Genomic DNA, 24,192 nt, shown 5'->3' on the forward strand with positions numbered 1-24,192 from the left:
TTATACTCTGCATTAGCATGAGCTTTTCCTTATCCAGAGATACTACATTTTAGCACAAAGTGCAAGTGAGGTAAAATCCTATGAATTACATAAATTTCATTAACAAAGTCCATTCCTCTCCATTTGAGGGAAAATTGTTTTGTTCATTAAAAGTGTTGAATATAGAGATAAATGAGGGTCAGGGACAAATTGGTGAAATGAGGGCCGAGGATGACTGGATGAATCGGGTGTCGAATGGGGACTGTGAGCAGATGAAAGCAGGAAAGCAAGGCAAGTTTATTTATATAACACATTTAATTCACAAAAGTACTTTACATAATGCATTAAAACATTGAATACGAGATACAACACAAGACACAAAAAACATAAATTTAAAGGATAGGAACCATTTTAAAGAAATTTAGAAAAAAACATAAAAACAGACAAACAAATAGAAAGTAGTTCAGGATAATAGAGAGTGGTTAAGGTTCATTCAAAGGTAGTGGAGAAAATAAAGTTTTTATTTTAAATTGGAAAGTCTTATCTTATGGAAGTTTGCTCCAGCTCTGTGCAGCATAGTAACTAAATGCTGCTTCTTCATGTTTAGTTTGTGTATGTTTACATGCACACAAGTATCCCTATTATATGTGTTTTTTGTTAGTCTTATCCTGGTTTTGATCATATTCTGTTTTTTCAGCTCCCTGTATACTTGATTATATTATCATTCAGGTTTCCGATTGAATGCATCAGTGAAGACATTTCTTTAACTCCACATCTAGCTGTCACTTCTCTACTAACAGAATTATCTCAGCAGTTGAGGATGAACCCGTTTTGGTTTCTGGCTGGTTTGCTGCATTTATTCTTTCCATCTGATCATCTGTAATGGAAGACAAGAGCAACAATACATTCATCCTTCACATTACTGGTGTCAAACTTCAATTTCATTTGAGTATCATTACATCCTTTGTTATCATATTTTTTAACTATTATGTATCTCGAGTTGAGGAGGAGTGATCAGAAACCTTGCTAAGGTGTTTGCATGCCACAGTGTCCCGGTTTCTATTGGAGTACACCAGCTAGCATATTTGGGTTTCTCAAAACCGGGATAAGTGCTTATCCAGATATCTGCAACCATGATAACACATTTAAACACATGACCAAGATACTCCAAAAGCCTAATCAAAACCGGGGTACTAGTGTCCATGTAAGCACACTCACTGATGCGGCTCCATTTATACCCTTGTGTTTTTTTCAGAGAAATTAAAAAAGGTGTTAGGCTGCACAACTAATAGGTTGGGAAAGGAAATTTAGTATTAGGCAGTTATTCTGTTAAAAAAAAAATCTGTTCAATTAAAATAAAAATACTGTGTTTTAATACCCTCTGTTCTGATAACTTTAATAACTAGCTTTAATAACTTCATATAAACACAAATGGGGGTCATATGAACTCATACATGGATACAAAGAATACAGGAATTTAGCAGTGGTGGAGGAAATATTCAGATCCTTTACTTAACTAAAAGTTGCAATACAAAATATATATACTGTTTGTGTGTGTGTATATATAATTATATAGATTATATGACTGGATTACTATTACTGATGCATTTGTGTCAGTAACATTTTACTATTGTAGTTGGTAGAGGTGGAGCTAATTTTAACTATTATATATACTTTTGAGATAGTTTAATCTATAACAATGGATCATATTTTGTAAGCTCATTATATGTTTGGTATGTAAAATCTTAATCTGTAAAGTAACTAGTTACCAAAGCTGTCAAATAAATGTAGATGTGTAAAAACTACATTATTTCCCTCTAAAATGTAGTGAACTAGAAGTATAAAGTATCATGAAATGGATAATACTCAAGTAAAGTACAAGTACCTCAAATATGCACTTAAATACAGCACTTGAGTGAATAATAAGTTACATTCCACTACTGGAATTCAGACATGCTAGAATGAGAAAAATTTGTTTATCCTGGCTTACAGATACACAGACATACTGTACCACACACAGCAAACACACTCACAGCTACAACCACAAACACTTCTCAGACACAATGCCTACTCCATAGAGCACCAGCAGAGATGCTGAGATAGTGCATGTGCTGACTTTGTGATACAAAGCGCTTGTTCAGAGAAAGAGGATGAGAACGGGGTAGATGAAGGCACCGTATGTTTGCATGCGAGGCGAAGCAGAAGTGGAAGTCACAGCAGTGCAGAGAACCAGAGTGAGCCAGTAAAATACTGTGTTGGCAGAACTACTGACCCCAATACTGCACTCAAATCTTAGAGGGAAAAAAACTCACTAGGCTTCTCATGGAGAGACAGAACGCTGAGGGCTACACAAGCAGCTGCACATGAACACAAATGTATAGGCTCAGAAGAAAAGGCAAGCACATACCCACACACAGACTTACTACTTACAGTCGTACCTACAAACTGCCATGCCTACACACATGCACACTCACACACACACACACACCACTTTTATTCTGAGGCCAGGCATCAGATAACTTCCGGCCCTCTTTAGTCCCAAAAGAAGTCTCTCTCCTCTCTCTTCTCCCTGTACCTCGTATTTGACAAGTCTAGGCAGAGAAAAAAAACCCAGACTTTTCTGCTTTGCCAGCACAGCAAAGACTTCCAAAGTCAACCTTTTGTTTTGCAATAAACATCCTGAATAACAAGAAGTTCCAGGTAATTTGATCAGTCTGGTCTATTTTTTCCATTAGACTGTCTGCACGTGTGTGTGTTTGTGTATGCATGCTTTTTCCCAATACAATACAATTTGTGCTTGTTTATCTGTCTGCCATTCAAATTTGGTGTTTGTGTATATGTGCGCGCGCAAATATGTTTGTGTGTACATGTGGATGTCTGGGTGTGTGGGTGTGTGTGTCAGGAAATATGTTTGTGTGTAGGTATATTATTCAAATCCAGTGTGTTATGCTTCGTATCCTGAAACTTATCTCCTGCCAGCCATGGTCAGCGGCAGAGGCTGCACACAGAGGAACGGTCAATAATTAGGGGTCAATTAGGGTCAATTGGATCGATATTGCCAGAGTAGGAGAGTCTTCGGCAGTGTGTATAATGTCTTATCAGTCCGCCACAGAGGCTGTTGGTTTAGGTAATGATGTATGTGTTTGCACAGTGTATTAAATTGTGGTTAATCTCATCCTCTGTATAAATGACAAAGTGGGATGACAGCCCCAAATACAGGGTTCCTGCCCGGGTCTGGGGAGTGTGTGGAAGTTTTGGAAGTAAATCTGATTTACAGGTCTTCAAAAGTTTGAGGTTAGTTGTCTTCAATTGATGTTTTTCTCTCACTCTTTTGATGTGTGTGTGTGTGTGTGTGTGTGTGTGTGTGTGTGTGTGTGTGTCGGTGGTGAAGGACAGATCCTCCTGCCCTGGATGCGTTCATCATGGACAAAGCCTTGTTGGACTTTGAGGTCTCCATCGACGCAGAATGCAAACTGCTCACTGTGGGGAAGCCTTTCGCCATTGAAGGTGCACACGCAGACACACACACACAAAGACACACTTGTTTTTATTATATTATTTCAGTTGTGAGGACATTGTATTGACCTGATAGCATTTTTAAAAAGCATCTTAAAACTAACTTTTTTTTTCTTGATCTTATAACATTATTTATTATTTGTAGTTGTTAGATTTTGTGTCCTTGTTTTTATATACTGTCCAGTCTGTCTCTTTATTTCCTCTTTGTCTTTTTCTCCTCTTTAAAGCACTTTGTTACACTCTTTTGAAACATGCCATATAAATCAAGTTTGTTTTAACCACTTTACTTTAACCAAAAGCACTACATGTCTGACCCCAACTTTTACACTAACCTAATAATAGTTGTATTCTTAACCCTAAAATCTAGTCTCAATATCACCTAAAATAAATTGACCTTGTGGGGACCTGCTTTTTGTCCCCAGTTGGCGGGTGAGTCCCCACAATGTGACTGTATGAAAAGATTTGTCCCCATAATGTGATTAAGCACTCTCTCACACACACATACACACAAACCAAAAGTGGCACATATACATTCACACTTGTGCATGCACTCACACACTTGTAGAAATACCGTACCTGTACACACAACATATACTGTCTTTCATGCAACACAGACAAACATACACACATATATACTATACACCTTAATAAAGCATGCACACCTACACACACGAACACATACACATACATATATAAAGAAACATATAGCGTGCACACTCACACACACATTCAGAAAGGAGATCAAATACTGTAGTTAGCTGCATGACTGACAGAATAACACAGTGATTTACTGGATGAACTTATAAAGCTGGAGGGTAAAAGTAGTCAACCATCTATTATTAATAACAATGCCCAGTCAGAACACTTTGGACTTGATGCTTGCAGGTCGAACTAACTGCAGCACAGTCAGGAAGCATATAGACAAATCATTCCCAGTCAAAAAACAGCTAATGATCCACACAGGGGGTTATCATATTCAAGTTCTTGTACGTTGCTACCGGTTGCTATATGAATGAGCGGGCTTATGCACATGTATATGTGTGAGAGCACTGATGGTTGCGTGCATAGTGGTGTGTTTAATGTGTGTGTGAGTGTGTTCTGGTGCTATTCTCGAAGGAAAATGTTTTCCTTTTGCAGAATTTTCCATTTTTCCAAAGTTAAAAGTCCTTGCTTCTTCTTCTTGCTGAAAATCACTATATGAACCATGGCAAGCAAGGAAAAAAGAAAAGCCACAGAATAGAGTCAAGAAGCTTGTGAAAAAACATTTTACACTTCTTTCATGCTTTCATGTTTAACAAGTTGAATTTTCCATCCTCCTTCTACACCTATTACTTGTGTATGTGTACTACCCAAACTAAAACTATTAGAAAAAAGTCTAAATTTGTACATTATTAATAGCCTAGCCTGTTAAGAAGTTCTAAAATATTACCAAAATAGATATGCTGCATGTGGTGGAACATGCTGACCTACCTGTATATGTACTGGCTATAGTACAATATCCTGCAAGCACTGACATGAAATCCTTAACTTACTAGACAAACATAACTGCAACTTGCATCACTGCAGTATTGCTTTATAAGTCAGGGAGTCGGTAAGGTCTTATTTCATTTTGTTTTTAGGCATAGATACATTGGTTACAAGACTAATTGCCATTGTGTTCAATAGCTGATGATAAATTACCAGTATCACATTTTTGATAAAGTAATTAATTGCTTTGCAGAACTCTTATAGCCAGATGTACATTATTATGACTAGTTACAACAGTACAGACCAGTAGTAATAGTAGTAGTAGAAGTTGTAGTAGAAGAAGTAGTTTCCTTCAGTGATGTGAATGCTGTAAAATCATATGAATATATATGAGCAGTGGGATTTTTTTTTTTGCAGAACAAGAGTAAATTGTATCACTTAGAAATAAAGACGACCTGTCAAAAGAAATTGTGTCTTAGCTCTAATTAAAGTCTGGTGCTTCCTTTCATTGAGGTAAATAAAGGTTCCAGCCATCATTGTAAGTGTTACTGCATTCTGGTCACATGTCATCTGCACATGTACGCCTTATGAAGGTGACTTTGAAGAGAATTTTTTGCTGGCAGAACACATTTATTGGATGTATCAAGCATTTAACCTCTAACCCAAACTCAGCTTAGTAACTAGGTTTTTACAGGCATAGAATTAGTGTGCATGCTCATGCCTGGCACTGAAGTACATTTATGTGCATGCATATTACTTGTGTGTGTGTGTGTGTGTGTGTGTGTGTGTACTTCCATGTGTTTGTTTCAATTCAGCCTTTTCTTTTCTCCTCCCATCTCTGAGACAGGCACACACATATATAGAGACAGTAAATAGATACTAGTAAGGGTGCCGCATGGGACCAAACACTAACTTTGATACCATTTCTCTGTCAATCAAAGCGTAGCCTCAGAAAGACCCCACTCCTGCATTCCCTACTCACTGTACTGAGCTCTTGTTCACTGGAGATTATCTACTGCTTTCTTCACTGCATAAGACAAAATGGGCCAAGAGACATCGCTGTGGCATTACTCATGATTGTGAGGATGAGAAAGCAGATCTCATTGGTATGTAGAGTGGGTCAGTTTGATGACAACTTGATTCATTGTCTACATGAAAAGGCAGGCAAAGAATCCACACTGCCTTTGGTAGCTAGTCACTCCCACAGCCTACGTGAGGAAGAATGGGATTGGAGTGAATAACTCAATAAGTCTGAACGGTAGAGGAAGAAAGAGCAGGAAATGGCCCAGACAGGAAATGTAAGAGGAAAAACACAGAAGGAGGAGAGGAGATTGGGGGGAAAAAAAGAGAAGAGTGAATATGAGATGAGAAAAGTAAGTAAGGGAAAGAACAACAAAGGTAAAGAAAGTGACGGCCAGTGAGGGGGGCTGAGCGAGGTGGGAGTTGAGCACAAGAAGGAGATAGAGGGCTTTCATTTGCCCACTGCCAGTTTGCGCCTTTCTGCACAGCGAGTGATAAAAGAGCCAGCCAACAGAGTCCCCTAATCAAGACAAACCTTCACCCCAAGCAGATGGAGTGAGGGAGGGGGAGAAAGGATGGAGAAAGGAAAAAAAGAGAGGAAGTGCTATTTGGTCCATATGAGGATGCAGGCAGGATTTATAGAGCGGTTTGTGGTCAGGAGATACAGAGAGACGGAGGAATTGGGACTGTGGAGTCACTGCAGGCAAGGTGCTCTGCTGAAATCTTCAGGCTACTTAAGTGGAGAGAGATGCGGGGGTGTCACTGTGCGCCCGTTTTTACTGAGTGCAGTTGGGAGATGTTTACGACAGCCTAGACACACCCCATTAATAATATTGCCACTGAACACATAGCCACTAGCTGCTTGTTTGTATGTGTGTGTGCTGTGTGTGTGCTGTGGGTGTGTGTGTGTGTGTGTGTACGTGTGTGTCCCTGTGTGCATAAGTGGTCTACACAAGCTCAGTCAAGCAGGACAGAGCGTGTCTGAAGATCAAAATGAGGCTGGCAGAAGATTTTGTTGCCGGGGTGAGACTGTTGTTGGTCGGGCAGCTCACGTCTGGCAGGAGTGACATACGGACGCCTTTGTCTGCTTGTGTGTGTGTATATGAGTGTATAAGTGTGGAAATGTGGGTAGAGTTTAATTCTAAAGTAAGATAGCCTCCATTCAGAAAATATGCCTTACAGAATGCACTGGTTAAAGTAAATAAAATCATGTAGATCTGAATCGATTAGTCGATCAGCCAAAAATTAATCAGCAACTAATTTGATAAGCATTGATAATCATATAAGCCATTTTTCAAGAAATGCCAAAGAATGCCAAACATTCCATAGTTCCAGCCAGTCCCATCCCAGTTGTGGTGATTTGGTGCATTTCTCTGTCTTAAGAAATAGTACATATCTTTCTGTTTGTGACAAAACAAGCAATATGATGTCACCTTGAGCTTTGGGAAATTGTAATGAGTATTTTCCCTATTTTCTGGCATTTTAGACCAACTGATTAATCGAGAAAATAATCAAAAGATGAATTAACTGAAAATAATCATTAGTTGCAGCCCTAAAATTGTGGCCATTATCCATCCATATAACTTAATATACCTATACATACTGGGGCTGGACATTAAACCAAATTTATTGAATTACAGACATTATGAATCTCGTACCAACCTAAATTTACTCATATTACAATTTTTATACATTTCTGCCGTACAAACTGACGGCTACTGATAGCTACAACAACCAATAACTTCTAATCTGTAACTGTTCATACTGTAATTAAACAGGACAAACACATCTGAAAGAAATGCATGCACTGATGCATAAAGAATTGTTACATTTGTAGTATGAAGTAAATCTGGTAATTCATCTTGATACAGATATTTTTTATTGAATCACTACAAATAATACCAAGTTCATGGAAGCTTTAACATTTGCTACATTTGAACTAAACATTCAATAAGTGGGGGGGGGAATCCTCTGGCACACAGGAAATTATGTATTTCCAGCAGCAATTAATGGAGACCAAAGGAATGCTACATAAAGAAAGTCAAACTTCATTAACAGAAATCCAAGAGAAAGACTTAATAATATTTGCCACAGTGTTTGATTATGAAATAATCTTTTGGAACTACAGCACAAAAACACATAAGAAAGCAGTGCTTAGGAGCAAAGATGTCAAACAAAAGTAGTATTACAAAGATTAGAATTTTAAAGTTATGAAAGATCTTTGCTCGCAAAACAGTTACATTCGCGATCTGTATTTTAAAAATAAGGTAGAACAATTTTTTACAAACCTATATAAAGTGTTTTGGAATAAAATTTGATGTGCCTGGGTGTGTCTGTGAGTGAGTAGGTGTGTGGGGGATTTGAGTGACAGCTTTGGGACTTGAGGCTTGTGATGGAATATGTGGATGTCTGGGGGAAAGAATCGAAACACATGACAAGTTGCTGCCCACTTGTATTTCACTATTTGACTGAGTGCTCTAAAGAAATGCGGATGGAGATAGGCTGATGACAGAAAAATGCTGTCTGTCTGCTGGAAAAAAAGAAAGAGGAGGGAGACACATGGAGACAAAGCAACAGACTCGAGAGAGGAGCCGAAAGATAAAGAGAAGAATGGAGTGAAGCAAGAACTGAACGAAATTGAAGGGATGACAGAGATAAGGAGCGGACTAACAGAGGAAGAGACTAGCGGCAATGGTGGGAGAGAAATGACCTCGGACAGGGAAAGAGGAGGGATGAGAGGGAGAACTGAGGGGAGAGGAGAGAATGAAGAGAGGAAGAAGGGAAGCTAAAGGAGGGAGCACAGGGAGGGAAGCTTAGACAGTCTGTGTCATGTAGGAAGCAGAGTGTGACAGTTACGTGAACCTTAGCTATTCTCTGTTTCTGTCCACAACCTCCATCAGGCTCACACTCCTTGACAGCCAACACACACACATAAATACACTCACAAACAGCTGCCAGGTCTGCGTCAATCACACACTTGCACACGAACGCTGTTGGCCTGACTGTGTCTTTGACTGCAGTACAGATGAAATGAAACAAACAACCCCAGGAGATCTTGTATGGCAATAAATCTCCGAGAGGGTCTTTTGATTCTAAGCTGAGGGACAGATTTATCTCATTTTGTACCTGCAGAAATGTGGGCTGTAATGCAAAGCAGATGCAGTTTCAAAGTCTGAGCATGGCAGAGCAACATTTCTCTCTAGCTTTCAAGTAGTGTGATGATACATGAATGTTCCGCTTTTGAAATTAAAGCAATGAATAGTGGAGGGGGAAAAGAGTACTTAAATCTGTTACTTAATTAAAAATATCATAATTATATAATTTTATTGCTATAACTACTGTATATTTTATTGCCGTGTCTGGTCTCATTACTCCACATACTGCCGGTTTTACATTTAACAAGAAAGAAATAAGGAAGTCCAAGGCAATACCAATCAAGTGGCGATGAAACAATTTCTACAAATCAAGCACAGATCAATAATTAATGTACTATAACAATTACTTGCATTACTGACTGCATAATTAAAATATCTTTGAAGCTGTTAAATCCATATCTGTGACAGCGGCAGGTTTGAATTTCACATAATATTTTATTAGCTCATCATGTTTTGCATGTAAACCATCACCCTGCAAAGTAATCAATAACTGCAGCTAGCAGCTGCATGTGCAAATGGTATAATATTTTCCTTATAGCTGAAGGAAAGTCTCACTTTACCCAGAATGGGTACTATAGTACTTATACTATACCTCAAAACCATGCTTGTTATCTATATAAATGTAAACTAAACTAATTAGCATTACTGTCAGGAAACACCTACACCAGCACAGCTCTACAGTAATTACAAATGAACACCATCAACACAAGAACAAAAAAGATCCACAAAAGAGCCCTAATGTCAGCATGTTATCAAGTTACCGTGCAAATGGAGTGAAACCGGCCTTTGTTTGGCCTTTTTACAAAAGTGGGTCGTGTATCTGTAACCGGAGGGGATGAGTGTGAAGTGAGCATGGAGTGGATGATCTGCATCATAGACTATGATAAGTGTTTTGCAACTGACGGCTCTGGTGATGAGGTCAAGGTAGGTGAGAGGTAGGAAGTCCAATTATTTTTTATGCTGTGTGGGTGATTTTTATGGATCTTTATGATTTTGTGGATTCCATAGCTGGAGACGGATGGTATTCTCTTTTAACACAGTCACATTTTATTACTTTTTTCCAAACTATGTCATAAAACTGCCAGTACAAATAGAATAAAACATATTACAGTCTGATGGCTGAACTAGTATGAAGTGGAATGTACCTCCTTAATATTCTTCAGGCCAGGTTCAGAGGACCCTGTCTGAAAACACTAATGGAAATGTATTAATGTCTAAAAAATAAAAAATAATCAAGCACACAGGAAAGAAAAAAAAAAGAAATGAATAGCAACTAAGGAATGGAGTATGGTCACTGTACAGGTGAAAAAAAGAGTAACTTAAGGAAACTATCTCAGGTAAAATATGAGCATATTTGCACCCTATCCCCTGAAGAGAGTCTAGGAGGTTGAGTCAAATCCCACTCAAACCCCAGATCAGACTACTTGATGTCAGCCCAAAAATGGTCCAATCTGACAGACGTGGGGTGCTGGGAATGGGAATGAGCATCGGGCATGACAATTTGTCATTTTATCTTGTAAAGTGTTTCTTAGTAGAAGACAAGTGTATGACATCTCACAAGGCTCTGACAGAAAGACTAACAGTTTGACAATGTCTACAGCGTGCTCCATGATGCTTTAGATGCATTAGATGTTGACATTGATCCCAAAAGTCTATCTCTAGCCTAGGGATGCACTAATCCATCTTTTTTTCTACCAATACCAATTCCAATACCTCAGCTCAAGGTAGCGATCAGATACCAGTGCTCTATTTTCCCCAGCTTTCAAAATGTGTAAACCTCACTGCATGGAACTCTTTGGAATCATTTTTATGTAAGGTAACATGAGGCCAGGGGCTGTTGTGGCACTAAAAACTGAGGTGGCAGCCTGCTGTGACTAAAAAAATGTAACTGATAGCGGAAACATAATGCCAGTGAAAGAAATCATCAAAGAAAACAAATCAGGCATTTTGGATCAGTGCATCCCTACTCTTTGCCTACTTTCTTGTAGTGAGAAGCTTCTCATGCTGTAAGTATGGAAAGTGTCAAAGAGAGAAACAGACCACTCAATGCCAGAATTTGATCCACTACAGTGTGTATTTTGTACCACAAGGGACCCCTCCAACAGCTTTAGTGGTATTGCGCTTTGTTTCCCTACAGAAATACTAAACCAGAAAAAGCCATGTATTTGCACTGTAAATGCACTGTACCTGGCAGAAAAAGTGTTGATTCTGATTCCAACTGAAGCCTGTAAACACCTAAATATCCTTTTCCAGAGGGCATCTGCCCTTTGGCTAACTGCAACTGGCTGACTGCGGTTTCCCACACAAAGACACCAAGTTAGACACTAGTCTCTAGTCTCGACCTCGGGCTTGGCTGTTGCTCTCAGATTCTGTTACCTATAGCATATGAATTTACATCTGTGTGTCTCCTCTTTCAGGCTACGGTATAGGCCTGCCCCAGGGCTCTCCTCTAACCCGTAATGTGTCAGAATTCGTGAGTCGCTACAAGTCTGATGGCTTCATGGACATGCTACATGACAAATGGTATAAGGTTGTGCCCTGTGGGAAGCGAGTCTTTGCAGTCACTGAGGTAAGTCATTGGTGGGAGAATGTGTTCATGTATTGTGTACGTGTTTGGTGTGTAAAGCAGAGCCTTCTGTAGCTGTACTCCTATAAATGAGTCTCCCTTTGGGACATGGACAGGATTGCCTGCCAGCTAAGCACACATACACTGACCGTCACATTCACACACACACAGAGAGACACACAAAAACACACAGACAAAGACATTCAATCGCATAAACTCATGCCTATTTACCGACCTTAACCAGAGTTACGGGCACGTACTGTCTGAGTGTCGATACTTGTTTGTGTCTTTTGTGTGGTACAGCAGAGTACTCTCAGTTCTCGCCCTCCCTTTTCTTTTCACTATTTTTAAAGAACTGGGAATCTCTAGACAGAGCGCACTGTCTGTATCTATATCTCTTGTTTGTGAACAGAGAAGCTATTCAACTCCCTTTGGCCATCCCTTTTAAATCCCACTTCAAAGTTGAATCATATTATAGCAACAAACGCAATTACTCAGTCATAGGTTTCTCCAATGAAATGAAAACCTTCACCCTGCATCAGGAAGTTATTACTATTCATCCCATTTGGAGCCTAGAGAGTGGGCTACTCTCAAACAATGTGGGCGTTAGTGTGATCTTGCCCTCTGGATTGGGAGCAAAAGGAGGTCAGTGTTGTCGCTGATGAATTTGTTGAGTCAGCATGGGGCTAATTGCCATCAGAGGCAGTGCGGAAATGAGCCGGGTGAAGGAAACATGATTAGAGAGCAATGGAAAAGCTCGCCACTGTCTCTTCCACTTCCTCCAGGCCCATGAAAGCCTCACAAGAGATAAACATTATGTCAGGGGGAATGTGGGCAAACCAAATGGGAACAAACTGCTCTTCAGTTAACCATCATCTGTTTTTACCATCTCCCTGCTAACTGCTGTTTCTTTCTATTACTGTTTGCTTCCCCCCTTAGCTCTTTATGCTAGTTCTCTCCCTTGCCTTGCCTCTCCACATCCTTCATCCTTTTCTTTCCAAACATGTCTTTTACGGTGTTGCCCTCTCCTCTTTATTTCTATTCTTATGGGCTTACACTGCTAAACTAGATATACAACAGCAGAATATCAATTGCATATTCACAAAAAGTGGCCTAAATAGTAATTATGTAAATACAAATCATCAATCTCTGCATTCCCCTCTCTGTCAGCTTAAGTCTTTACTAATCTGTGCCAACCTCTTTCTCTCTTTCTGTCATCGCCCCCTCAGACTCTACAGATGGGGATCCAGCATTTTTCAGGCCTGTTTGTGCTTCTGTGTATGGGGGTGGGTGGAGCCTTGCTGACCTTGGCAGGTGAACACACCTTCTATCACCTGGTCATCCCTCGCCTCCGGCGCGCGCACACACTGCAGTACTGGCTACACACCAGCCAGGTGAGTAAATACATACTGTATGTGTGGTAGCATGGATACATGCACACACTCTCAGGCACTTGCAAAGTCTTGTATGCACTCTAGCACACACTCACTCACACACACACACACACACACACACACACACACACACACACACACACACACAGAATAGGCTCAACTGTATTGTTCACATTACTCTCATGTGTACGTGCACACGCATATGAGAACAGTCACTCTCACTCACACATACACCAGCATACTGCTGTGGTGACACGTCCTTACCCCCGGTAGTTAACTCTTATTTTGCAGGCAACCTATGCCCTCTACTGTTGGAAACTCATAATAACAGTCAAGAATAAGACTAATGTTTTCCTTAAAACTGAATCACATGGTTTTTTAGGACAGATTTCAATTAAACTGTTTTAACTAAACTAAACTAAATGTATTAATTAATGCTAGTACTTTAATTAACTAATTAACACTTTAATTGTGCTCTATAAATTAACTTATACTAATACTTTAAATGAATTAGTCAATTAAGTAAGAAGTTCAATGGTTCCCATTGACAGTGCTTTATTAATTGGTTCATGACCACACAATATGTATGTGTGCCTTTGTTTGTTTTGCTTTTTCTATTCTGAGGCAGTTGATTTATCAACATCTCATACAGATCATTAAATGTACCTTTTCATTCAAACTTTTTTTCACTTTTTACTTTAATTTTAATTTAATTTTGAAATAATTTATTTTACATACAATTCCAAACTGTTATTTTGTAAAGACAGAGATGCAAAGAAAATGAATAAATAAGATCTGTAGAAGCTTTTTTTTTTTGCAATTAGACTGTTTTTATGTATGTAACATATACCAAAAGGAACCACAAATTGGGGTTTTAAAGGTCATATGTTGTTTTTATATAACTCTAGCCATTACCAAATGAGGTGCCTGTGGCAATATTTCTGAGTGAATAATGGAACTAGCAGTGTGAATATCAAAACTGCTCACATTTGTTTGCTACATCCCTCTAAAAGGGCAACCACTCCCGGGCAGCCTCCAGCATTCATCACAAAACCAGCTCAGCAATCTGAGAGGGCGGCATCTGAGTTAGTCCCTCAGTAATCAGGAATAATTAAATCATAGTCACTTTATAATTTAAAAGGTTGGTTTGGAGACGGGCGTTGTTTTATCAGTCTAAACGAATCACTTGGTTACCTAAATCAAAAGGGGCTTAAGCAACTGATACCTTAACCTCTCTCAGAATTTTAAGCAGAAAAGAACTGTCTCTCACTGAATTACAATCACTTGATTAAATTATTCAAAGGAGCACCACAGCAGGATTTGTGAGGAATAGCTGTCACAGATGTTCTGTAACTGAGTAGAATAATGGCTCTTAGAAATTCAAATTCATCATCTCTCCTGATTTATTTCAGAGCTGATGAATTGATTACAAATTTCACATTACTAAGTAGTTCTCTTTTAGTAGTTTTCTTTTCTTCTCTACTTCCAGAAAATTCACCGAGCCCTCCACACCACATATGAGGATGTTGGGAAGGAGCTGACCGGCCTCGACGAAAAGTAATGAAGTCACTAACTGACTATGTGCATCTACACACTTCATTGTCACCTTCCATCCACCGTCCACCTTCCAATGTATCAATACTTTGTTCAGAATTATTACATTTAAACAAGTTACACTATTTATGTCTGGCAAGAAGTTACAAGAGTTTTCTAGAATCAAATGTCACTTTCTTGTTGCCAGTGAAAAAATCAACCTTATTTTGTCTTCTTTCAAGAAATTACCTCTAATTTATCAAAATTCTTAAAGGAATAGTTTGACATTTTGGGAAACACACTCATTCGCTTTCTTGCTGAAAGTTAGATGAGAAACCACTCTCGTGTCTGTACGGTAAAAATGAACCTACAGCCAGCAGCCGGCTAGCTTAGCTTAGCATAAAGACTGGACACAGCTAACCTGACTCTGTCCAAAGGTAGCAAAAATCTGCCTCCCAGCACATCTAAAGCTCACTAATTTACATCTCTGTTGTTTAATCTATTCTCAGCAGCTGCTGATGGTTTAATATTTACTATACAGTCTGTTATAGATCTTATAGCTGGAGTCTGGGGGGGGGGGCTTACCACCAAGGGCCCTTGAAAAGCCTGGAATGAAAAGTTTGTCTTTGTTTGCAGTTTTTTATTTCTAAATAATATATGTCATAGCTAAATTATAATTGGCTGAATAAATCGGTTGAGAGACTGAACTTTGTATCCAAAACAAAAGAAAAATAATGGAGGCTCTCTGAGGCCCCTCCCATCCCTTACAAAAGGCATAAATGGTTTAATCTGCCCCCGAGTTGCCAAGTCCGCTTATATTTGGGCTTTATTTTTTATTTTTATTGCATTTTATATCAGCATTGTTACAGGCTTTTTATTTTTGGGGCAAATTGTAATCATTACTGGATAATATTTTCCATGTTGTCAGCATCACCCTAAAATACAAGAGTAACCACCAAAGCTAATATAAATAAAATCTGTTTTTGCTTTTCAAACTCCTAGTGGCTTTATTTTAATATGTCGCATGCTAATTTATTGAGCCTGTTTACATTGAGGCTGTAACAGGCTATATTAATATTAGGCTTGTTTTTGAAGCTGAGGGTGCTTATTTGTCTCGCGAGAGTTGGCAACACTGGTCCGCCCCTGCACTGGGATTAGTCTCTAAATGCCGCTAATCGAGCCGAGTGACTGCTGATGCTGGAGGCAACTTGCACTGCAAATCATATCTCTCCAAGAAAGGGAAATCGGGGTACCAAAAAAAAAAAGAAAGCAAACGGAGGGAAAACAGCTTTTGACTCATTTCTTTCAAAGGAAAGGTCAGCGCAACTAACACAATTTAAGAATATCAGCACTTGTTTGGATAGAAGACAGTCAATCAGGAATCTAGCTTGTATTGTATAACATAAATGAATCAGTATCATAAATGAATCAGAAGCATACAATGTCATATTATATCAGTTTCAGAAACAGCCACCGAGAGTGGAGCAGTGGCAGGGCCCTCATTTGTCACTGAGGACGTGAGGCAATGTGAGCTCATGAAGTGGCGACTGAAAGTTTCATTACAAGCAATCATTTGACACTGAGGTGTCACGGACCTCGCGGTAAAGACAGTTTAACTTTGGAGCTTTCCCAGTAAGCTAGCATGACATGTTTGGTATCAACGGATTCATTGCAATCTTCATATGATACCACTGGTTTCACTGGCTGTGTCAGCAGCAGTACGTTACCCTGAGATGCATCAAAGTTTGAAGTGAGACTAATTCACATTTTTTTCAATCACTGCAAGACTGATCATATTATCCTAAGCATACCTAACTAGTTAGGTTTTTTTCAAAGTTTGAATTATTTTCTTTTAGGCCTACATGTTTTAAACCACTACACTGTAGGCTTGGATACTAAGATAGATTAAAAGTACTGAAATTGTACATACAGCACTGTATAGGCTAGCACTTATTGGAAAGCTGATTATTTTTGTCAGATAAAAAGACTTAAGCACATATCACAGATTACTAATACGTTTAAATGGGGTGTGAACAGTTCATTAACCACTACAGATTCATGTATAAAGTTGTTGGCTGAATTATTTGTTTAAAAAAACAATAATAATAATAACAATAATTCAAAAGATGTGTGAGAGACTTGGATCAAGAGAGGAAGGGGGCCCACAGAGACTCCTTATGTATAAGGCCCAGAGATTTGTGCTACACCTCTGGATCTTCTCGTCTAACTCTCTGCAAGAAAGCGAATAAGCTTATTTCCCAAATGAGTCCATTTGCAACCTGCTACTAATTTCAATAGTAGCAAGTTGAAATACCCACACTAACCACACTTGCAGATTTTTTCACTTTTATGACTCGATAACAAACAAAATTACTTGTTAAGATAAAAATGTTTTGCAGATAGCCTTATGGTAGATCTTAAATAGACATGACCCTTGTATTTAGAAAAAAAAAATTCTAATCAAGACAAAGCAAGTGACATGAACATGGTTTAAGTCAGATAGTATTACTTAGTCTGCACTTGATAATAACCTCATAATACTCAAAACAAGACCACCTTGATTTTAAATGTAATGATCCCACTTACATATACATTATATATTTTGTGCGTGCATTTTGCTTATAGGAAAATGTATGCATGTATACTGCTGTACAGTATCTCACTGGATATATGCCCTTTGCTGTGATCTTCCTCTCTTTCACTAGCCCCTCCTCTTGTATCTCAGAGAACTGCACCCTACACAGGAAACAGCATCAGCCTCCTCCCCCATCTCCTCCAACATCCCTCAATGCTTCCACTACAGCTGGAGACACTGGCAACTCCTCACCATCCCATGAGCCAAAGGAGAAACGTGTGCACTTTGACCTGGAAACCCTCCACAGCTACCGCCTGCGCACACACACCGCCTCAGTGCGCGGCAGGCCCGGTATGGTCGGCCGTCCTGGGCTCGGCCTGGGAGGGTTGGGGCTGAGCAACCTGGGGAGTTTTACCTCCCCTCCACAGATTAGCCTCCATGCCAACGGGGGGCCCGTCTCTACACTGGCCTCCACAGGCTTGGTGCTCTCTCCCCTGGGAAGCAGGGCTGCTCAGACCAGCATGTGGGAAGGGGAGCTCCAGGACCTGCAGGGGAAGATTGAGACGTTCCGTACCCAGCTGAGAGACGCTCTGGCCAGGAGAGCTGAGATCCAGAGCAGCCTGGAGAGAGAGAGGAGTGGACTTGTACGCAGGGATATCAGTCTGGAGAGGGAAAGGGACAGGCAGAGGATACAAACTATTAACACAGACAGAAGTAGCTCCACTCAGTCCAAACTCCCTGAGAGAGACAGGACCAGCCAACTGCAAACCCTGAATAATCAACAGACAGGGAGAGCTAACCAATCAGGCGGTCCTGGGACTCTGGAGCATGGGAGAAGCAGCCAATTAAACACAGTTAACAGTTTGGACAGAGGGAGAGCCAACCAATTACGCTCTGTTAATACTTTGACGGGAGAAAGGACTGTCCAATCATGCACTTCCACCAGTTTGGAGCGAAGTCGAGTCAACCAACCAGGTGCTGGAAACATAACTGTCCAATCACGGAACACTTCTAGCCTGGACAGACAGAAGGCTAACCTATCAAGCACTCTGAACACTTTGGAGAGGACAAAAGCCAACCAATCAAGTGTAAGCAGTGGGACTTGATTGTCTTTCTGAAGCCCCTAATGTGTAGGATTGAAGAGGGAGTAGTGCCGTTGGTACTTGCATAGCCGTGGGAAGATGGCTTTGTTGGAATGGGTTAAGTTTAGGGGACGCTTGCTGAAAAATTACAGTATGTTAACTCACACCATTACTTACTGCAACCTAATAATTTTCACACTCAGAATTTTTTCCACACTCGCTTAAAATTACAACTAAAAACCTTTAACTGCAATTTAAGAACAAATAAAATGTCTACATTATCCATGAAATCATAAATAAACAATCTAATCTTGTGGAATGAAAGCTAATATAATTTCAGTAAAATCTCAGTATAACTTCACAAGAACCAGATCAGGCAATCTGGCAATGCTAAAATCACTGTGCTTATTGAGGAGACCAGTGGTTCACATAAGAAACCATCAACCACAACTGTCTGACAAACACAAGCCTATCAGCTGAATAAACGTATGGCCTGTTGCATTGGCTGAAGAGGCCTTCAAGCACATAGAGAAATCGGCAACAAGAGCAGAAAAAAATCAAACTTAGCCAATGTGGAAAAACATCAAACAAAACTATTTGACAATGCACATGCGAACCTTTCTGTTAACCGAGTGCCAGTGGCAGGAGATGAAGATGCAAAAAAACAATATATTTTACGTAATTCAAGTAATAATTTTCCAAAAATGTGAATGATAAAGAAAATTAGAAAACTGTGAAGAAAGAGTGGTACAGCCCTAAATCAATGTACCTAAAGATCCCATGAAATTAAAAAAAAGCCTTTTGTGTGTTGATACCTTGTATCCTTGTGTGTATCGTCCCACCATCGTTAAAACACTTACCGCTATGTCAAAAACACATTTTTGGATATTTTTATAGCAAAATCCCACCCCCGTGCAGTGTGTCAAAACTAAAAGGTGTCTAGCCATTCCCAAACAGATGCTTTGAGATAGTAATTTTCCTCTGTGATTTGATGGGTTCCACATTAAAAAAAGGATGCTAAGGCAGGAAAATTCACATGAATGCAAAAAGGTTTGTTATATTGTCTGTAGCAGAATGGATTTAATCCATCTGGACCCAAATACACACCTCCAGCCCATTTTATGGTTCTAGGTTTAGTTAAGTCAAGATACCATGCCATTTAAATTGTTTTGTCTTTGTGTCACTGTTGTTATGGGCAAAATATAGGTCAAAAAATGCCTTTTCACATTTTTCTTAAAGGGCAACTCCAGTGTTGTGGCTGTGTTGAGACATTTTTTCGGGAATCCTGTGGGTCACAGATTCCTGTGGGATTCTCGCGGGATGTTAGTCAATGTCACTATTCATCACGGGACTGGGACAGGAAAGAAAAAACAGTCAACGGGAGTTGGTGGGACTGGGAATCATAGGTCCATTTATATATATAAATATGCAGTTCTAATATGAAAAAATGCTATTTTCTGATATTTTTTTTTTTAAATCGGGAACGGGATGTGACTGGAGTCATTCTTCCGGGATTGGGACAGGACAGGAATTTTTTTTTACCCCTGTCATGGGATTGGGACGGGACAGGAGTATTTTTGTGGGAGTGGGATGGGACAGGAGTGAAAATCTGTAATGTCACTCTATTACACATGATGTTACTGTAACTAGTCTTTATTATTAATTAGTTTTAAGTCTGAGAATATAACCCCTGATGACAATTACTGTAATCATTTGGAGACTACACAACTTTCTCAGAACTTAAGAACTCTTTTCTTAAACATAAAGGTGGATGAGTTAAGTTGGGTTAACCCTCCTCCACAACAAGTTGAACAAGTCTGATAAAAAGGTGCTATTGGGAAATGTAGGATCCAGCGTTTTGGGAGTTTGACCCCTACAAGAGACTAATATTCAGGTTATCTCAGCCTCTGCTGCTTCAGTTTTGTCCATCCCTTTTTTACAATCTGTCTTTTGTGAGTCGCCCAACTTTATGGAAGTACAATGCTAAATCACTGCAGTACCCCTTAAAATCCTGGCCCTTTCCTGTATAAGGTGATTTTGGGGGGAAACATGGCTGACCCATCCCATTACTTGCAGGACTACCTTAACATTTAAAGGGACAGTTCACCCCAAAATGAAAAATACATATTTTTCCTCTTACCTGTAGTGCTATTCATCTTTTTTGAATATAATGGTGCTCAAAGTGCCAAACAAAATACATTTGGAAAAACTCAACAGCAATGTCTCTTTACAGAAATCATGACCCGGTTACTCAAGATAATCCACAGACCTTATTGTGAGCAGTTTCATGTAGGAAGATAATAGAAAGAAAATAGTTCCTACATGAAACTGCTCATAACAAATCTGTTTCAATGGCCGTCGTCGCCAAAACTCAGCACACCAAAACAATCTAGATGGATAAACAGCACTACAGGTAAGAGGAAAAATATGTATTTTTGATTTTGGGGTGATCTGCCCCTTTAGTGTGTCCATCACTAGCTGCAGCAACATGGGTCAGAGTTGTGTATTTGGGTGTCAGTGTTAAAAAGAAAAATTCCATTTTCCAAAGTGCTGTAGTTGATGTCTAAGGTAGCATAATTTCAAAGAGGGTGGTTCTTCATATTTCCTTCATACTGTTAATAATAATTTAACAGTCCAACATCGTGTTTATATGGAGCCATGCAAAACTACAGAACAAAATTACAATCTCAAAGCCATTTCATGGAACCTTTAATTATCCGATCATTCCAAATCCCCAAACAGCTCAAAACAGTTGGAAATCTGCTTGGATTGTGGCTTTAGCCTGTCAACCGGTGCCATCAATTTGGAATTACTTTGTTCACCATATTGTTTACATGAATTCACACAGATTACTAGATCCCTGCAGATCTGAGTGAGCTCTGATAAATGAGACGTCATGTTGTTTGGTGGGGGTTGGGGGTTATCATTATTAATCATTAAAATAGATGTACGCTTTTACACTGTTTCCGCTTAGATAAAGCATAATATTGTTTGCTATCTACTAAAACAAAGTGAAGTAATTTTCATGCCTCATGTCAATAATCTGGAATGATGAAGAGAGACGGCTCTTCAGAGGCTGACTGGATTGGGACTCTCAGTCCGTTCAAATCAGTTATTCAGTCAATCACCAGAGGGAGCTGCATCCCTGCTTCCCGCGGCTATGGACAATGGAGAGTTTGCGGATTGAGGTTTTATTCCAGCAAAACCACTGAAATAAATCAATTTAAGCATTTGACTTAAGACACAGTGATAAATGGAAGCTACATTTGGTTCTGTTGTTCTCATGCAGCAGCAGAGGAACTGGGGAAATCACTCCAGCACTATATAATGCAATGCCACCTAAAAGTATTGCGATACTCAGTCTTGTGTGAGTCTCTCAACACTTCAAACAGGTTTTGGGAATTTCACTGGCCCACAAGTCCTATGAGACACAGACACTGATATTACTGAAATAGAACTTTATGATGGTACTGATACTACATTTAAACGTTTCAAACTTTACTGTGGTGTGAAGTGGTTGTGTTCACATGCCATGGTGTATATGAGGAAAAATATATATATTTTAGGTCTTTAATGAGAGCTTGTGGTAGGGGATATTTAAACAAATACTTTTAAATGTACCCCTTAAAAAATTGTATCAGCATATTGAATTTTATCATAATGACCATTCTCATGTTTTGAAATAAACATTTATATACTTATTTACTTGCATTATCTCGTATTTTTAGTGTAAATGTATTTTTCAAAAGGACAGTAGAAAGCAATGACAATACTGTCCCAAAGCTTAGACCTCCTAGGATAATTTAAAGGATAATACACTGTAAGTGAACACAATGAGCACATTGTCCGAGCCATCAAACCCATTTAAAATCCATTAATCCACTAATTTCATTGCATACGTGTATGGTTTTGATGATTTTTGCAGATAGGGTTTCAGCCAAAATTGCCAAGGGCACTTTCTACATGAGTACAAAAACACAAATCTCCGACAAATGACACTGGCATAAAAAGAGTCAGAAACCAAAAACCCCAATATAAAATTTGTTGTCAGAAAATATTAAGTGCATATACAGTGCATCTTGGCCAAATGTGCAAGCGCGTAAGCATTTTAACCTCTCAGTGAGTGCCAAACAGAGCAGCTGCCTCAACACTATACTGGATGAGCTTTGATTGGTAACAAGTAATAGGTGTGAGAGGGGCAAGTCCCAGTAAAGCGTTAGCAGGTTCTTAAAGGAATATCATACCTTTTACTGACAACAAGATTTTAAATAAAGAGTTATAATAATTAAACAGCTAAAAAAAACATGGAAATATGTTAACCTGAGATGAATAAACCACAATACATTAATAAGCAATAGTTTACAGATCAATACACACTGATCACAGAAAACCACATTGTCCACATTCATATCCTTAGGGAATAGTGTGATAAAGTAAGTAAGGACATTTACTTACTCATGTGTAATATAATTTTTTCAACATTCTGGTAATTTTTATTCTATATCTGCTATTGTGATTTTTTTTCTTCCCCACACCTCCTGCTTGTTAATGATTATTGCTCATCCAGCATAAAAATGTGAAAATGTGCTCCTGTTCTGTTTAGTACTTGTGGGGATCAGAGGGGTTGAAAGAGCTGCATCTTATTGTAGTATGTCTGGTCTCAGAAGAGTATTGCAAGAATGCTGGTTGCACCACACCACCTGAGTCTCTAGTAGAAAAACCAGTACTGAATCACTAGTGTATGAGAAGTGTGTTGTTTACAAGCTCAATAATCTGTATGATGCAGCTTCAAAAGGGCGAAGCCTCTGCTCCACACTAATGCTTTAGTACACCGAGTTGCGCTTTAAAGGGTGTAGCATTACCTCTAATGAGGAAAATGAGAACTTGTAGCAGCTATAAAGCGAAGTCAACTTTAAAGACCTGAGACTATCTCTTGCAGTTTTAGGTAAAAAGAGATAAAGATGTGAACCTTTACAAAATAGGGCAGTCAAATACTGCTGCATAGTGAAATGCAAGGTGCAAAACAGACTACAATCCAGAATACATTAGCTGTATTTAGTTGCTACACCCACTATAACAAAGTGTTACCATGCAGCACTTAAGCAATTAAATGGGACTTGTGGATGATTATGGTGTTTATCTTGTCAGAAAACTAATTTAACTTGAATACTCTGTAAGCCCACAATCAATGACTTTATCAAATAGTAATTTATTGAAGTCCATTTTACAAAGTGATATCCACTATAATCTATATTAAACACCAGCCCAGTCAAAAAGTGAGACTTCTCTGAGAAATGCCTGTGTTCCTGAGGCCACTTAAGAGGAGTTTTAAGCACTACTCCACCTGGAGGTGTAATGGTATTATTTAACTTGTCATGTAATGACCACATTCAACCACACAGAGGCACTAGAACCTGCCCCTAGGCACATGAATGTGGAGTGGCGATACCTGCAGAGAATGACTTCACATTATGGATGTTTTAGTGAGAGTGTGAGGGAGACATGCACTCCAATCATTTAATCTAAAGATAGCCAACTTTGGATGCGAGTCATATATTATCTGAGTGTGTGTGTGTGTGTGTGTGTGTGTGTGTGTGTGTGTGTGTGTGTGTGTGTGTCTGCCCCTCTCATGTATATTTGCCAGTCAGTCACACCTCAGTCACCCCATGAAGCAGTGGTCTAGATAACATGGCAGAGCAAATCATTGTTACACATCTGTATTGTTTTATACTCTTGAATTTCATATTACAGGGCAACGTTTTCTTAACCACGTAATCATACTAACATTAATACTCTTAAAATACGATTTACTATCTAACACTGAAAATTGAGTGCTTATATGAAACCTGACACTTTTCAGTGAAGGGAGAATTGAAATTGATACCACACATATATAATTATTCAG

The 24,192-nt window shown here is 39.1% G+C and overlaps 1 protein-coding gene across 3 annotated transcripts in view; it reads left to right on the plus strand.

The window, feature by feature from the left end:
- The window catches only part of LOC122861919 (glutamate receptor ionotropic, NMDA 3B-like), a 103,129-nt gene extending 83,271 nt beyond the window's left edge, over positions 1-19,858 (plus strand). For all 3 annotated transcript variants that reach the window (XM_044166995.1, XM_044166994.1, XM_044166993.1), the window contains exons 8-12: positions 3,371-3,486; positions 11,555-11,706; positions 12,933-13,097; positions 14,587-14,654; positions 17,336-19,858. In XM_044166995.1, coding sequence (XP_044022930.1) covers positions 3,371-3,486; positions 11,555-11,706; positions 12,933-13,097; positions 14,587-14,654; positions 17,336-18,311 — 1,477 coding nt within the window. In that variant the 3' untranslated portion in view covers positions 18,312-19,858. The remainder of the gene's footprint in view (positions 1-3,370; positions 3,487-11,554; positions 11,707-12,932; positions 13,098-14,586; positions 14,655-17,335) is intronic.
- Positions 19,859-24,192: the final 4,334 nt, after the last annotated feature.

The sequence above is a fragment of the Siniperca chuatsi genome, linkage group LG15, assembly GCF_020085105.1.
Source record: "Siniperca chuatsi isolate FFG_IHB_CAS linkage group LG15, ASM2008510v1, whole genome shotgun sequence".
Classification (NCBI taxonomy): domain Eukaryota; kingdom Metazoa; phylum Chordata; class Actinopteri; order Centrarchiformes; family Sinipercidae; genus Siniperca; species Siniperca chuatsi.